A 17,788-nucleotide genomic window follows, 5' to 3' on the forward strand; every position below is an offset into this window, starting at 1 on the left:
ACCCCGAGGCCCGGGGCGCTCAGCCCCAGCGCAGGGCCAGGTGACCCCGGCACGGCACCTGCTGCGCCTGGGTGCCCCCAGAACACACAGCAGTGGAGACGCCCCCAGGGCGGGGGGCCTGCCGGGTCTCCCAGGCACCACCCCCCCGCCCCGTGGCCGCTGTGGTTTCCGCCCCTCGCCCTCATGTGGACGTGGCGCCCTGTGACCCAGTCTGAGTGTGACCGTGGCTATTCGACCTGACTCTTTTCCCTGCAAGTGGGGTTTTCCGTGGGCTGTGCCCTCCTGTCCCAGAGTCCAGTCTGGAGGACACGCCCTCCCCAGAGATGGGGCGTCGCCCACGATGGAGTCTGCTGGGGACCAGGCCCGGGGGACAGGCCACTCGCCCACCAGGACAAGCAGCCAGTCCTCCAGCAGGAGCTCAGCCTTGGGGCTTCAGCCTCAGCAACTGGCCTCCCTGGGTGGCAGCAGGGGCAGCGGGGGCGGGGGGCTCCTGCCCACTGAGCACAGGGCCCCCTGACCAAGGACTGTGCCCTGGCCCCAGGAAGGCTCTCCCCCGTGACAATCTGGAAGCTGCGAGCAGTGATCATTTTCTGGTGGAAGCAGTGACCTCCTGGGGCCGTGGGGGCTCCTGCCTCCAGACAGCTCACTCACAGCGGGCTCTCCCCTCCCCCGCCCCAGGTGGAGCCCCCACTCAATGCCAACTCTTCTGGGCGAGACCCTGCTGGGTGACAGGCTGCTTGACCCTCGGGGGCCAGACCCACAACCCGTCCTGAGGTTTGAGAGCCTCCACTGGCCCCACCCCGCGGCCCTGGCCCCAGGAAGCTCCCTGTCTTCAGCCTACAGTGTCGGCTTGACTGCTTGATAGCTCTCTAGATACAGAGCGGTGTGCGAGCGTGCTTTCTGCCAAGGACTCATCTCTGAGAGACGCTCGGGACAGAGCAGAGGCAGGCTCCGAGCCCCGCGGGCTCTGGGCAGCCCCTCCGGGGAGCTGTGCACTGGGGAACCTGCTTCCCAGCTCTGCCACGCGAATTTCTAAACCGAAAGTAAACGTGTATCCTAGGGAGCTCTGAACCTCATCCTGGGTCCGCTGCTGGGCAGCCGGGGCCCCTGGTGCCCCTCTGTCCTGCAGGACCCTGCGCCCAGAGGAGCCGTGTGGGTGCTGGAACACCGATCTCCCCACCCCCGGAGCGGGGGCCCTCGCTCACCCGAGCCCGAGGGGTGCACACGGCTAGTTTCCTGGCTTCACAGATGGTGGTTCATGTGCTGAGCACACACCCTGCCGACACCCGGCCCTGGAGCCTGGGGCTGAACTGTCCTCACAGACAAGTCGAGAAAAAACCAACACATCTGAAAGATAATTGCTTTTTAATTGTCTAAGTTTTCACATACGCAACATAATAAAGGCAGATTTATGTGACTTGATATGACATTTTTACAAAAAATGTCCCCCCAACATCTGGGCAGCAGTATATAAATATTTACAATGAAAAAATAGGCAAGGAAAAAGGAAATCTTCATTATTCAAGACAATTTCTTTCCAATGCTTATCAGAATCCTGAAAATAAAATACTTCGTTAACTTTCCAGGCATCCATATTTACACGGTGCTTCAGCTGATGGTTCAAAGAACTGAGGCATCAGGACTCTGCCCTTTTCTACACTATTTCCCAAGTTATCTGAGAGTAAATGAGATACAAAAATGTAAACTTTGAAGGAGAGAAAAAAAGAATAAACGTGTAAACACACTGATAGAAAGGTCCTTAGAGACGTTAGTATTTTACAACACTAAAAACCAAAATAAAATGCTCTCTATATTTCCTTAGTAGGGACATTAGATTTCAATTTAATTTGGTTATATTAACAAGAATTGCCTCTAAAGAGGATGTTAAAAAAATAGCAATGACATTACCATCGTAACTGATGAATATCCATCGCCTTAATTTTCTCTAAAACAAAGTGTGATCTTTTAAAAAGTGACAAATATGAATTATATCGTGGAGGGCTTAGGAGCCTCAAAGTATGGTATCTTTTACATATGAAGACTTTAAAAAATAAATTCGGATAGTGCAAGCCAGCCCGTTTAACTTAGTGACGTCACGAACACGGTCAGTTCCGACGTCTACAGGCCCGCCCCGCCTCTGGCCGAGCCGGCGTCCCGGAGGCCCCGGGGACGTTTCCGTGGTGGCCCCCGCGCTGGGCCTCAGGTGTGGGAGCTGCGCCGGCCCCGGGCGCCCAGGGACACACGCAGCCTCGGCTCCCGCGCCCGGTAGTGCTCGTTGAAGTCCAGCCTGAAGCTCAGGAAGCGCAGGCTCTCGTCGGGGCTGGTCGTCAGCAGCACCAGGAACTGCTGCACCACGCCCTGCGGAGACAGAGGGGGGCGCGCTCGCTCAGGCTCGGGCGGAGCCCCCGCCGTGCAGCCCGTGGGGGCCTCCAGCAGCTCCCACCCTGGCAGGTCCCGGGACCAGGGGTCACACCATCAATGAAATTCACAACAGCAGCTTCACGGGAAAGGACTAACCCACAGATTTTCCTCCTGGCCCTTAAGTTCTACAAGAATCAGTGCAACAGCAAAGCAAGCACGGAAAGGGCACCTGCTGATTTAATTCCGAGCAGGAAAGCCCAGCGCTACGCTGCTCACCTTCCACGTGACTAGAAAGCACACAGAGTCAGGAAGCCCGACGGGAGACACTGGAGAACTTAAGGAGCAGACGCGCGCTGGGAACCACGGCCTCAGGGCCCAGGGCAAGGGCTGAGTCACCAGAGGGGCCCGCTCACACCACAGATCCTCCTCCACTCGGGGGACGCGCCTGGGAGCTCTGACCCGTCTCTGACCGCAGGGACGAGGCCACACTGACCGAGTGAGGCCTGTCCGCCCCTCGACAGCACATGTCCCTTGCGGGGACAGCACGAGGTCTGGACACGCACCTGGTAAAAATGGGTCAGGATGCGCAGCTGGGAGCACATCTTTGGGATGGACTCCTGGAACTCCCGGACCCGCTGGTTCTCTTGCTCCTCCTCTGCTGCCGTCACGCCCCACTGGCCCTGAGTCAGGAGAACCAGAGGTCAGACTCCGGACGAAGATGCACGCGGGCAGGGGTAGACGTGGGCGGGGGAGCTATTTCGGGGCCATCTCCTTGTGGTTCTGACACGCGCGGTCAAGGACCCGCAGCCAGGAAATCACCTTGCTGCTGCACCATGGGGGAGAGGCCGGGACACCCGCTCCGAGACCATGGCGTGCACACGTGTGTACAGGTGTGTGTGTCGGGGGCGGGGAGGTCAGAGAGCAAAGAGAGGGGTGGGCTCCTGCTGGAAAACAAGACTTCCAAACACGCGACACACAGAAGGGTCCTGTGTGTGTCCTGGACACCTGACCACACCCACGGGTGCTTCGGGAAGCTAGGAGACAGCAGAAAGGCTCCCCGGGCCCCCCACGTGCAGGGGCCTCAGGTCTGACGGTGGCTTGCTGGGTCACGGCCTCCTGAGCGTCGATCACTCTTCAGGCACGGTTTCAGCTTTGCCGGCTCCTGCCGTCTGGACACAACACACCCAACAACCCGCCTCACTATGTGAGTCTGCTCCGCGAGGCGCTGGCACGCACAGCGGGTACCGTCTCCGGGGGGCCTGGGCCCAGAGCACAGGCTCACGGCTCCCGGGAAGGGCAGGCTCTCCAGGCCGGGGCGGTCTGGGAGTCAGCACAGCTGGCTTTCCCAACACCGCCTGCCTGCCCAGCAGCTGACACGCGCGAGCACGTGAGAACGGGCGCCCGGGGAGTGTGTGCATTTATCCTTACTCCCACTTTGTGAATCAGGAAACGGGGCTCTGGCAGGGCAAGTCAGCAAAGGCAGGAAGCCGGTGACGGGCCTGAGCCTCAGGCTGCCCTGGCCAGGAGGCCCTGGGGGTGTCGCCAGCTCTGATGTCTCAGCCACAAACCCTGCTCCTGGCAATGCAAACGGAGTGAACACGTGTCCAGGACACACACAGAATCCTTCTGTGTGTCTTGTGCTTGGAAGTCTAATTTTCCGGCAGGAGCCCACCCTGCTCTCTGCTCTCTGACCCCACCCCCCCACACACACACCTGTACACACCTGTGCACACCACGGCTTCGGAGCGGCATCCCGGCCTCTTCCCCATGGTGCAGCAGCAGAGTGATTTCCCAGCCACAGGTCCACGACCCCGTGCGTCAGAACCGCGAGGTGACGGCCCTGAAACACCTGTCTCCACGTACACGGGAGACAACGTGCCAGACACGCTGGATTCTTACAAGTTACACCCCCACTGGCACAGACGAGGAAACACTCAACACAGAACTGAACCGCGTCAGCTGAAAACCCATCTGTCACCGCCCCGAGAACAAGCGCCTTGAGAAAGCCAAAGCCTGTACAGATTAAACCCAATACAAGAAATCCCATGAAGACCCAAACTTATTCAGTATCTGTACTTCAAGGTTATAAATGAAACACTGCAGTGAGGTTGCTAGGAACAGCCGAGCGCAGAAATGCAGTTCCTGTGTGCACACCTGAGCCTACCCGCTCCAGATGAGCGTGTGTGGTCAGGCACCACCCAGCGGAGACACCGACGCAGACGGACATCTGGACACTCCCTGAGGGACACGGGGCAGAGCCCTGAATTTCCTGTGCGCTTGGCCTTCATTTGTTTTTGAGCTGGGTGACGGTGACCACCCAGCCCACTCAGGACCCAGCGGGACACAAGGTGACCGCAGCAGAGTCCCTGAGGGCTTGCAGTTTCCATGGCAACTGCTTACCACCTAAACCAACATGCCAGCCGCCCCCAAACCACACCTCAGCTTCCCGCTGCTTCTTCTTGTCCTCAAACTGCAGGCGTCTCTGCAGCTCCTCCAGAGCGGCCCTGCAGATGGCATCCTGCGTGCTCTGAAGCTCAATGATCTGGTCGAACACGGCTCTCAGCTGGTTGAGAAGAGCCTGGAGAGAGAGAACAGCCTTTTCTCTTATGAACAGAGCCCCCAACATACGTATTAATCACTACACTTTTCAAATAATACACTGACCATTAGCGAAAAACCACTGTAAACCCAGACATCAACTCTGACTCTCAAGGCCTCTTAACTGTTCTCACTCATCCACATCGGTCCCAGGAGCCTCCACAGTGACGGGAGCGGCCAGAGCCAGCCCTGCCCACCCCACCTCCTGGCCCCGCCACGACCTCGAGAGCCCCCACGTGCTGCCCAACCCCTGGAGCCCAGAGCCATGTCTGCAGTGCAGCTACTCTGAGGATCAGAAAGAAACGGGAAAGCAATTTTTTTTTTGGTGACACATGCCAAAACCAGACCCAGAGAATATGAGAGAAAATTCTTTAAAAAATGTAAACAGATTCTGCAAGGATTTTTAGAAAACAGTATCATACCATGCTTTGCACCAGGAATGAAAGGGCAGTTTTGAACAAGTGGGACAGTACGTTCGCTTAATTCAAAGTATCTTTGCCCAGTCACAGATGGCTAACCAGCAGACTCAAAAACTCAGATGGAAGGAAAGCCGTGCAAACATCACGCTCCCCAAAAGGGCCCCTGAGGTGAGCAGAGGTTTAGTGGCGGGCGGCCCTCAGTAAGCCTGACATGTCACTGAAGTCACATAGTTAAACGTCAAAGATGCGCTTGAAAGTCTACTTCCTACTTCACATTTATCTCAAGTGAAAGCAAAGTGCTGCTTATTTCCCCAGATTTTTGAATAAAATCAAAGATCCCAGAAGCCTCAGCAGCTCCCAGAAGCCTCAGCACACGTAAGACACAACGTTCAGAGCAGGGCCTGCAGGAGGGACAGTCAGCAACAAGGGGTTATCCTGACAGATGGCCTGTCCTGACTGCAGCCGGGGCCCGAGGTCAGGCTTCCACCTGCGCCCCCAACGGAGGAGCAAGCCCTCAACGCTCGTTCCCGAGCTGCCTGGGGTTGTATGGGTGTCAGAGGTCCCCGTCCCTCAGGAAGGCTCCCCGGCCCCGGAGGTGGGCGGGCACCAGCACACTCTCCCCGCCTCACGCCCGCTCCTGCCTCAGCCCCGCTGCCCCAGCAGACACACACACCGACCCACGCTGTGATGGGCCCGGCCGGCCGCCTTACCCTGGAGTCAGCGTCCAGCAGGCAGCGGGAGATGACGGTGCCCAGGAAGGCCTCGTGCGCGGCGATGATGTGGTCCAGGTCCTGCGCCTGCTGCACCTGGTTCCACAGCTCGTCCCAGGAGCACTCGAGCACCTGGAACCGACACCCAGGCCCGAGGGAGTCGTCCCAGGAGCACTCGAGCACCTGGAACCGACACCGAGGGCCCGAGGGAGCAGGTAGCGCAGCCCGGCCCGGCCCAGGGACACCGCGCAGGGCGGCTGGACCACGGTGCAGGGCTGACCAGGACCTACCTCAAAGGTAATGTAATACTGCATCTGGTGGATGAAGTGGACCATCTCGGACGCCAGGATGTGGCAATGGTGCAGCACCCCAGAGAACTCTGCAAGAGAGCAGGGCGGCTGTCAGACTCCTGGCAGGCCGCGGGGCAGGGCAGTCTTCCTGCAGGGCCGGCTCTGCCGCTCGGCCCCACGGCCGGCAGCCTTCCCGAGCCAGCCTCCATGCACAGACAGACAGGGCCACCCAACCGAGCAGCACTACCACAGAACACAAGGATCTGACAAGAAATGCAAAGATCAAAGTTTAACTGAACTTGAAAATTAAAGAAAAAGTTATTTTATAATAACGCGGTATCTTGAATAAGATCAATTTTATGGTTTCTTTACAGTTAAGTCAGCCTGCCTACAGTGTGTGAGACTTTTACTATTCCCTAGCTATTTGGAGACAAAAATGACATCCCCTTAAGGAATATGACCTTGTCACCTGGGAGGAACGTGAACTTGGAAGGGATGGGCAGAGTCCAGACTCCACTCCTGTTCTTCACAAAACCAGCGAAAGGCTGGAGGGTCACCAGGGAGCAGCCGCTGTCTGCTTGGACTTCTCACTTATTCAGGGACTCCGCTGGACCATTATGGGACACCACTGTCCCCAAGGCCCCATCAGGGACTGGCACAGGAGGGACGCCTACAAGGAGACGTGCCCCGGGTGAGATCTGGCACACCACTGGGGCTGCTCCAGGCCTGTGCTGAGCTGCCCAGAAAACCCGCTTGCTGCAGCCGCGGCTCCGGGAGGAACCGTCTGCATCCCTCCTCAGAGAGGAGCGACCATGCGAGACACACGAGCAGGGTGAAGAGAACTGCACGACGTGAGCCTAACACTCCCCTCAAGCTGAGGCCAGGCCACACGTGGGGGCTCTGCGGGCCACAGCAACTCCTGGCCGGGGAGAAGCTGAGGCACGAGGCCGCTGGACTCACAAGCTGTCAGCTGGTCCTTCACTCCGAGACATACAACTCACACATGAAGCGGCCCTGAGCCTCTTCACCCGGCGCCCTGGGAATACGCTTAAAGCACAGTTAAAACATAAGTACTTCTGTTTTTACGACTGATCCACAAATATGCACATAATCTAAAAATCCCAAGAGCAAAGCAACCTTCACCCTGAAGTCCAGTGAGGACACAAGTAAGCACACCTCCCGCTGGACTCGGTGGGCAGCAGACACCACCTCCCCTCCGGCTGACCCAGGCGGCAGACCGCGTGTGAGTCTCTACTGCCCCCTCAAGGCTGCAGGAAGAACTTCAGGGCTGGCTTTAGACACACCAGCTCTCAAGGGCTCGACCCCTCCCGGCTTGGCTGGCCTCTAAGCATCTGCACCAGACGCTTCTGCCAACTGGAGAAGCACCGGAAACAGCCTTGAGAGTTGTTAAAAATACAAAAATACCCTAAAACCAGGTACTCACAAATTCAAGATCACCTCCTTCCACTTGGATCTACAGCTGATGCAGCAGTATTTAAAAGTAACTTCACCAATGACCCTCGCGGCTCATTTCTCGAGGCTCTGGAGTCAGAGGACACTGGTAAGACCTCAGGTTTCCCCCGGATTCAGGGCCCCCGATCAGGGTCAGGCCTCCTGCAGACCCATCTGACATCCACCGTCCACTGGGGACCCTGAGCGCTACACAGACCCCTTCCTGACGGCCGGCCCAGTGCCCAGGTGTGGCACTGAGGCAGGAGACCAGGAACCAGCCAAGGCCACGGCCCCGCTGGGCAGTGCTGCCCGGCAGCTGGGCGGAGCGCTAACCACCTGGATTAGAAGCCAGTAAACAGATGAGCACGACCTACTTGTCCACAGGGAAGCTCACGACGAGAAGGCCCGCTGGCCTCAGAGCGGCCTCCACAGCCTGGGCCGCTCCAAGGGTGAGGGCAGCCGGCCCCGCACTCACCGCCAGGAAAGGAAAGCAGTCCCGAGGGGATGGGGGCCCACCACTCCTCCCTGCTCAGTTTTATTTCCAACAAGGACCAAAAAGGGGCTGTTTGAACACTACTCTTTGGGGAGGGGGCCTCCCTGCACTTCCCCCCCACCCCTGACACAGAAGCTCAGCAAGAACACAGGAAGCTCATCCCCAGTGATCTGGACGCACCCGTCCATCTCTTCTGGTTACACCTCATCTGAAATATAAATCCAGTTGCCACTAACAGCAACAGCTCTGAGATTCACTGAATCTAATGAAAGAATTTCCATTTCTTTTTAAAGAAAAAAAACTCTTTAAACCATTTCAGATCAACATTCTCTTTTATCCAGCTAAATATATATAAATGGATTTAATCATCTAGGCAGACCATTATCAAAAACTCTTTTCCTAAACAAATCATTTTCAGGCGTGAACAATGGGCCTGGACGAGCGTCACCGAAAGGGCCCCCGGCGACCACCACTGACACTGAGCGCGTGGCCACACAGGCGGGCTCACGCGTGAGGGGCTCACACACTGTCTGCAGGAGCGTTTTGTGAGTCTTCCTGTATTTCTGCCTCAGATTTACAGTGGGAAGGACATTTCTAAACCTGCCGTGTTAACAAGTCGAACCACCCGATGGATCTCTGCTCATCAAGCTGCCTGGCCATTAACAAGTAAAATACTTCCGTGTAAGTTAAGTTAAAAATAAGAACACTGTGCCCGACAGAATCACGGGCAAAAAGGGCAATCTGCTGGAAAAAGGAACACAAATGACACCAAGAAGAGTCACCGGTGATTTTAAAGCCTTAAAGGAAGTGAACATGAGCTCAGGGTCCTCCCTGGGAGTCCAGTGCTCAGGACTCTGCACGCCCACTGCAGGGGCACAGGTTTCCCTCCTGTATACAGAACTAAGATCCTGTATGCTCTGGGGCATAGCCAAAAAAATAAAATAACAAATAATGAAAATAAATAAATGAACCTCAATTTTCACCTATCAAATTGACAATTTGAACGTAATATCCAATGTTAGCACCCCCTGCCCAAAAAAACCCCAACCAGCAACACAGACAACTCTCGACCAGTGAGAGCTGTGTTTATGGGGATGTAAAGTGAACTGGTACAGCTTCCCTAGAAAGTAATCTGACAATATGTACCAAGAGAGTTAAAATGTAAATACTAACAAATATAAATATTAGTAAGTATAAAGTAAGAGCAAGAGTCATACCTGTTAACCCAGCCATTCCATTTCCAATTCACCTATTCTAAAGAAATATTCAGAGGCATATAAATATTTTATTTATAAAACACTTATGGCATTATTTATATTAGTGGAGAATAGTTTAAAAAAAAAAACTACTAACCAAAGAGAAAAGATAAAAGATGTCCACATGAGGCAATGTTATGCTATCAGAAATGTTTTACAGAGATTTTAATGACAAGGGAAAAGGTTCAGTGAAAGAAGCTGAAATCGAACACGACATAACAGAATTGTGTTACAATTACACAGAAAATTGACCAAATGAATGTATGCGTTATCTCCGAGGAGTAAACTCACTGATGATTAGGCAAAGTAAGAGAGCAGCCAGTTCACAGACACTGCTGACGCTCCCATGAGAAGAGGCGCCACAAGCGGCTAGCGTGCCCCACCGCCAGGGCGCAGGTCTGCCCGCATCTCTAAGCGGCTAGCGTGCCCCACCGCCAGGGCGCAGGTCTGCCCGCATCTCTAAGCGGCTAGCGTGCCCCACCGCCAGGGCGCAGGTCTGCCCGCATCTCTAAGCGGCTAGCGTGCCCCACCGCCAGGGCGCAGGTCTGCCCGCATCTCTAAGCGGCTAGCGTGCCCCACCGCCAGGGCGCAGGTCTGCCCGCATCTCTAAGTATCACAGTTCTTATTTAGAAGAGTGAAATGGCGACAGGGTCCATCCACCACACTGAACGGACCCACATCAGACAACGGGGAGAATGGGAACCCCGGGCCCACAGGGAGGACGGCAGGGCAGAGGGAAGGTGGGGCAGGCCGGGAACACGCAGGGGTGCTCCTCCCGAAGGGCCCCCAGGCGAGGCATGGTACGGCCACTAGAGAAGGTGGACGCTGAAGGCGTTTACCGTCCACAGCCACCGCAGGATCTAACGGGACACGTCCCCTCTGGCCTCCGCCCCAGCTACTTCAGGGGCCCCACTACCTACCTTCTTGGAAATAAGCCCAGAGGAAGCTGGGCCAGGAGCACAAGGGCACCACGAGCCACCGGCCGGGTCCCGGGGATACAGGCAGTGAGGGCGCCCAGCAAGCCCTCGACTCCGCACGATCAGACAGGGCTGGGTGCCTGCCAGCCACAGCCCTGGGGCTGCCCCTGACCTGAACTCGGGGGCCTCCGCCTGGTGAACAGGCAGAGCCCACATGGGCCCCTTTACAGAACCTGCTTCCACCACCAGAGGACTAAGGGTATGACCGCTTGTTCTGGTGACATCATTGGTGGAAATACTTTCTAAAAGGTTCTGACCAAATCCCTTTCAGTATAAAGACTTCAAAATTACAACTGAAGTCATTCAATATTTATAAAATTAAAATAAACTTATCTGACAATGAGAGTTTTATTACAGCTTTTAATTGTAAAAATTATAGAATCTTTTCACGTTCTGGTTAATAATCCAAACCAGTATATAAAGCAATTTCCAGATAGACTTTAATTAAAACACTAATTAAGTGAATTTTAAATGAGCTGGTGATTTACTAAACAGCTTTCCTTAGTATTTTTTTTAAACATGTATGAACACCATATGATTCTGTAAGAAACTTCATGGCCTAAAAAAAAGCTAACTTGACTCAATTTGCTTTTCCTGATTTGTACTGAAGTCAAGATAGCGATGTTACAAACGAGCCTCTTCACAAAAGACAGACCCAACGGCACAAGAAGCAGCCACTTTTCAATTTCTTTAAGGACCCCGCTTTAGAGAGGCTTCGGACGCCATGGGCGGGCGGTTACCTGGCAAGTTTCTCAGGAGCTTGGCGTTGCACATGTGCCCCTTCCGGATGTCCGTGAGGATGTACTCCATGCGCTTGGCCCGCCACAGGAAGTTGAAGACCCGCAGGTAGTGGCTCATGCACTCTCGCGTGAACACCTGCAAAGGGCAGAGCACAGACTGACGGGATCCCAGGACACGAGCATGCTCCCGGGGCAGGGCTCCGTCTTCTTTTTCTCCTGAAACAGAGCCAGAGGACACAGAGCCACTCTCACACCTCCTAAGCAGCAGGCAAGCACACACACAGGACATTGTAGGAAAGCTTCATCGCGTGACAGCCTCTCTGACGACCAGCATGCCAGAGCACACTCCACGGCCTGGCCTGACGACCAGAAGTTCCGTGTGACAGACGTTAGCTGAGCACGCACCAACCCAAGACGAACGCCCACCCTAGGGCTGGAGGGCAAAGACCGGATGGGCAGCGGCCACTCCCCTTCGAGTCCTGGGCAGACCCCCACCAACCAATGACGAGACCCCTCGTCCTTCCAACCCAGACTCTCTCATCGGACCACCAACCCACTGGAGATGGCATGGAAACCCAGGCCTATCAGCCACAGGTAGGATCTATCCCAAACTTCTTTTCAAATACATTTACGATACTAACTTCTTTTCCTAACTCTACTCGAGCTTCTAAAAATCTAAAATTCTGAAGACATAACACTGCACGATCAATTGTTTATGCACAAGGTGCGCAGTGCACAACCTCGATACTGCAAGTCAGGAAACCACACATGCACACGTTCAGTTCAGCTATGATTCCAGGCACATTTTGTGAGATAATCAAGGCAGCTGGCTTTGCTATGGTATCATTTATACTACGGAAAAAACACATCGATATACAATATTAACATGGTGTATGATATGACAGTTTCCAACAACTTGTTAAAATATCTGGTTTTGTACACTAAAATTACTAAAACTGTTAAAGATATAAATTAATGAGGAAAAACTAATTTGCATATGACCAAAGATAAAAGCTTGAGAGCAACTATGTATTGAAAACACGGTAGCTCTGATCTGGGAATCTGAGTGTAAAAACATGGCCCAGCAGCTGGCACCTCAGAGCAGACGGACGGCAGAGCTGGCAGCCGAGGGGGAGCCCAGCCTTGGCGCCGATGGTCCACCTGGCCGGGCCGGGCCATTGGGGACAGGCAGGCCAGCCAGGACGGCACCCGCAGAGGCCACAAGGGAAACGCTGCAGAGCTGGAGACGCGGTGCCTCAACACGGGATCTCCCAAGAATGAGAAGAAACGGGTGTCCATCTTCAATACTTCAGAGGGAAAGCGACAAGCAAGGCCAGAGGGATCTCGGTCAAGGACATTCACCCGAGTCTCAGAAGACAGACTGGGCGTGAAGAGGGTGTCTAACTACAGAGGCGGGAGAGCCGTGTGGTCACTCCCATTCAGGCAGACAGTGCTTCTGTTTAAACCCAGTAAAAGCACCGCAAGCGACAGCACAGCCATTCCCTTGGTCGTTTAAATGAATAATAAACACCAAGTGTTATCTAAGTAGTGAAAATACGACTCCCCTAAAGTACACTTCATAGTTCGCTTCAAATGATCCTAAATTAGTCGCTCCAGTCTAAGAATAATGGAACAAAATGAATAATCCATTTATTAAGTACCTGCTGAAACCTATGACAGGATAAATCATATTGTTAATAATTTTTAAAGTATTAGAGCACTTCAGCACCCACTGACTGTCTCACACTCTCACACACACACACACACACGATCCTGGCTGCAGTGTTCATTCAGCAGGTATGTCTTGGTCCCAAGTGATCACTTCCAAGAGAAGCAATCTCTGTCAGAGCAGCAGCAGCTCGAAGCCGCCCGCGGGTCTTACCGTGGCGATGGGGCCATCCACATGGTAGTCCAGGCTGAACACGTCCCAGCCGGTGTCCCCCGGAGAGACCTGCACGAGAGCACACACCACTGCAGGGCCTCCCGCCCTGACGCGGCCACAGCCCTCACGGTCACACCCCGAGAACACAGGAAACGAAGCCCTGTTTCTAAACCCACTCAGCGTGTGAAGCGCAAGCTGTGCGCGAGCAGAGACGCGCACCTCTGTCCACACGGCGCCCTGCATCTGGACGGTGACAGGCGTGCGCGGGAATGAAGGGCGTGTCCGGCCCAGATTCACCCCTCCCCCTCCAGACCACCCCCCAGACCAGAGCAGACACGACAGCAGGGTCCACCCGCGTGGGGACGCTGCCCGGGGCCCGCGTGGGGCCCAGCGTCGGCACCTCCAGCAGCCTCACGTCCAGTCGCTTGAGGATCTCCGGGCTGTCAAACTGGGCGTTGGTGGCTCTGACGGCGGTCTCCAGAATTCCAGTCAAGTTGTGCTGGTACAGAGTCGTAGCTGGACGGGCAAGCTCTGGTCTTCACAGATTTGTATAAAAGTAAAATAGAACGTTACTTGAATTCACAATAATCTCTGGAGAAACTTAAAATTATAGAGTCCAAATAATAAAAACTAAAAAGACAAGTGGAACAACACAGCACGGGCACAAAAGCTTCACAGAATCAACGGTGAGACTCCATCGAGCATCGGGGGAGTGAGAGAGTCCTTTAAAAATGAATTCTGATTCAGCTTAAAACTGGGTCTTGAGGGTTTTGATTCCTAAAACGCTGACACACGCCACATTAGCAAACATAGTTCCTAACTTCAGCCGGTCCTGGAGCAGCACAGCCCCCTGCAGATTCCCCGTGGAGGACAGGCCTCGGCTAAACCAGAGCAATGGGACGTGCAGACGCCCAGAGCCGCGCTGCCAGCAGACCCTGAGGATGAGCGCCACCTGCGTCCCCACACACCACGCTAACAGCTCTCTGGCCGAGCCCGCCCTCCCCAGCGGTGCGCAGAAACTGCCCCGCAGCCTTCAGGGTGCAGGATGTCGGCAGGAAAGGCTGAGGAGACCAACAACCCCAGTGTCGCTCAGGTGACCTGAGGCAAGCTGGCCAGGGATGGCGCCTCCTTTTAAATTAGAAACTGGAAACGCACCTTTGAGAAGAAACAAAGCTTTTGTTTGATATCAAGGATGAGATGCTCCAATTATTAAAACCAAGCAGAAGGCAAGTCACCCAGAGGACGAGATCTGTAACGTGGCCCTAAAGGTTCAGACACCCATATCCCCGCCCACCCCCTCACACCTGCTCCCCCCCAACACTCACGATTGCTCCCATTTGCCCTACAGACAACTTTCACCCAAAGCTAAGCCAAAAGAGCAGGGAACGCGCCCCTTACACATCCGTCGGGGCCTGTACTCACAGGCACATGAACCTCTGCGAACAAGGCAAACAAAGCTAGAGGGAATAACATGACGACATGACAAGGCTTTATCTCCCAAGACTCTACGAGAAGTCGACAAAGTTCCTCTAACGCCCTTCGTTCTTTAAACAACAACTCAAGACCCCTGGCCCTGCTGAAATCTACCGCACGCGCGTGGGCACGGTCTTACTTGAGCAAGTCCATCAGGTGCCGGATGAAGTCCCCCTGGCCGAGCAGCAGGTACCGACGCACGGCCTGCATGTGGTCCAGCAGGCTGTACTTCCTGTTCAGGACGTCCAGGAGGTACTTGCTGGTCTCAAAATAAGCTGCGTCAATTTTCCCCTGAAACGCATTTTCCAAATCGGTGAATAAATCTGCAGCTGTGAAGACAAGGGAAAGCACACACACACATGATCACGTTTCACGGAGGAGGAACAAGAGGCACACACGCGCACGCGCCAGCCCACGCCCGCCCGCGGCCCCTCACACGCACACGCGCCAGCCCGCGCCCGCCCACAGCCCCTCACACGCACACGCCCCCGCCCGCAGCTCCTCACATGCACACGTGCCAGCCTGTGCCCGCCCACAGCCCCTCACACGCACACGCGCCAGCCCACAGCCCCTCACATGCACACACGCCAGCCCGCGACCCCTCACATGCACACACGCCAGCCCGCGCCCGCCCGCGGCCCCTCACATGCACACGTGCCAGCCCATGCCTCCCCGTGGCTCCAAAACAGGCCATGGGAGCTGTCGGGGTCACCAGCATCCCCTGCTGTGACCCCAAAACGCTACCAACGCTGGACATGGAGCAGACGCCTGTGTTCCCATCTGGGGGAGCCCAGAGGGCACTGCTCACCACGTCACAGATTTAAAGGTCACAGCCCTTCCACAACAGAGCCAACTCCAGGCCGCACTGAAACACGGGTTCAGAGGGCCCGGGGCGGGTCAGGCGTGATGGTGTCGAGGATAAACCCGAGATGGCACGCGTTACAGGCATCCTGGCCATGACACTTGTTGGCGTGATGGCTAGGTGCCGTCAGCATGCAGCCACATCAGGGCATCACAGGCCGCAGGGAGGCCAGACAGCACCCAGGGCAGGTGGGGGACAGCACACGGGGCCCAGAGAGGCCGAGCCTCAGCTGGTGTCCCCCAGCTTCCGACAGAGGAGGAGGAGCACCTGGAGCTGATTCACACAAGCAGCTTCTTAATGCGGGTTTGCACCCATGTAGCCCAAAACCATTTGGAAAACACATGTCAACACTGGATTCTACTGAAAAACCCTGACGACACGTGAGCGAGTGAGGAGAGACCCCCAGCATGGAGCAGCAGGCGCCCTGCCACCGTCACCCTCGTACCATCCTGCAGGGGCTCCGCAGACCTGGGCACGGCGATCATCTTTGTAGGGGGCGTCTGGTCGTGGCACACCTGGTACAGGAAGTTGATTGACTTTCCTATCAGAAGGACCTGGCAGAGGGAGACAACCTGGAGTTACCTTTGTTCAGAATCAAAATGATCACACATCCAAGTTCTACAGACACTCATAAGCCACAGATTTCTACTGACTAAAAATTAAACAGCAGGAACACTGGGGATAGTATCAAGGAAATTTCAGGACCTGAAAAAACTGTTATTAACAAACACACACAAATACACGTTGATGCAATTAACGTACGCTTCACCTCAAGAACGCAAACCCTAAAAGGCCACAAGACGTGTTTCACTGCAGACCGGCCTTGTCCGCAAAGGCAGGCAGACACGGACGCCCGAGCCGCGGGAGCCCACCTTCCGGGACTGGTCCATCGTCATGAAGGACGGGATCATGGACGTGCGCAGCGTGTACTTGTCATGCCACAGCCGGTCCGTCTTCACGGTCGGATCTGACGCCACGAAGAACTGCAAGTGAGGAGGCAGTAAGACGCGACACAGCGATGCTTCCGGCCAAGTGCTCACTAATTGTACAGCAGAAAACAAGCAATCCTAGAACTCCAGATCCAGGGGGACCCACCACTTACACAGAACTTGTTTTGAAGGGCACCTTGGACAGCTGTCTCTAAACGCAATCACTTATTCCCCATTTCTTATAACAAAGGGGTGGGTGCTGAGACAAGCTTTTTCCTTAAGACACGAGGTGGTCCTCCATTCACAGCCTCTGCTCTGCACATGGAGGGTGGGTGGGGACAGTGCTAATCCACAGGGACTCTTCTCAGACCTCTGGGCCCCGCTCAATTTTCAGTTCAAGCCGACTCAGAGTTTTCCCGCCCTCCTGTGTCAAACAACTGCGTCTCCCCCACCGGGGTATCCACCCCAGCCCTGCAGGGGCCCAGATCTGGAGCACAGGCACCTTGCCTGAGGCACACAGCTCAGAGGGCAGGCGTGGCCCACCCAGCAGTGCCATGGGGAGTGACCTTCTCGGGGCGGCTCTGCCCTGAGAACCGCCGCGCTCGGAAGCTGCCCGGTCCGCTTCCTCAGCCTCACCAACCCGGGGACCAGCCTAACGGCTGACGGCAGAAAGGACGCAGGACGCGAAGGAGGAAACTAAGTCACTGCTTCCAGCTCCTTTGCTACTGCACCGAGGACATTCTCCTTTTTCAGTCACAGTCCTAACAGACTCACGCTTTCATTTCTGCATACTGCATCTTATTCTCCACGTCCAAGTCTGCTTCCTTCCCGTCACACTCATCAGTTTGCTGTATTTTTTAGATTCCACATGTAAGTACTGATTCATACGGTATCTGTCTTTCTCTGTCTTATTTTACTAGCATAATGTCCCTCCAAGTCCATCCGTGTTGCTGCAAATGGCAAAATCTCACTCTTCTCTGGCTGAGTAGTATTCCACGGCAGACACACCTCTTCTTTCCTCATCCACCTGCTGACGGGACACTTAAGCTGCTTCAACACTTTAGCAACTAGAAGTAACAGTGCTACAAACATCAGCCTGCACCTCTTTTCAAATGAGTGTTTCTGCTTGTTGGGTGAATACCCAGAAGCGGCATTTGTTGAGAAAGCTCTATGCTGTCTCCACAGGGGCTGCGCCAGTGCCCATCGCCATCACAGATTCCCTTTTCCCCTCCCTCGCCAGCATTTGCCATTCCCTGACGGCCAACCTGACAGGCATGAAGTGCCGTAACGTCTCACTGTGGTCTCGGTCTGCATTTCTCTAACCATAAGTGATGCTGAGCATCCCT

At 55.0% G+C, this 17,788-nt stretch overlaps 1 protein-coding gene across 2 annotated transcripts in view; it reads right to left on the bottom strand.

The window, feature by feature from the left end:
* Positions 1-1,348: 1,348 nt before the first annotated feature.
* Positions 1,349-17,788, bottom strand: part of TUBGCP3 (tubulin gamma complex component 3) — a 36,121-nt gene continuing 19,681 nt past the window's right edge. The window contains exons 12-22 of one of the 2 annotated variants that reach the window (XM_055543049.1): positions 16,386-16,496; positions 15,959-16,067; positions 14,791-14,980; positions 13,579-13,714; positions 13,179-13,247; positions 11,297-11,432; positions 6,379-6,467; positions 6,089-6,220; positions 4,799-4,939; positions 2,925-3,041; positions 1,349-2,358 (exon numbers count right to left, since the gene is read on the bottom strand). In XM_055543049.1, the coding sequence (XP_055399024.1) occupies positions 2,200-2,358; positions 2,925-3,041; positions 4,799-4,939; positions 6,089-6,220; positions 6,379-6,467; positions 11,297-11,432; positions 13,179-13,247; positions 13,579-13,714; positions 14,791-14,980; positions 15,959-16,067; positions 16,386-16,496 (1,389 nt within the window). In that variant the 3' untranslated portion in view covers positions 1,349-2,199. Of the gene's footprint in view, positions 2,359-2,924; positions 3,042-4,798; positions 4,940-6,088; positions 6,272-6,378; positions 6,468-11,296; positions 11,433-13,178; positions 13,248-13,578; positions 13,715-14,790; positions 14,981-15,958; positions 16,068-16,385; positions 16,497-17,788 lie in introns of both variants that reach the window. The other variant, XM_055543048.1, reaches the window with a different exon arrangement.

This window comes from Bubalus kerabau, chromosome 12 (assembly GCF_029407905.1).
Source record: "Bubalus kerabau isolate K-KA32 ecotype Philippines breed swamp buffalo chromosome 12, PCC_UOA_SB_1v2, whole genome shotgun sequence".
Classification (NCBI taxonomy): Eukaryota; Metazoa; Chordata; class Mammalia; order Artiodactyla; family Bovidae; genus Bubalus; species Bubalus kerabau.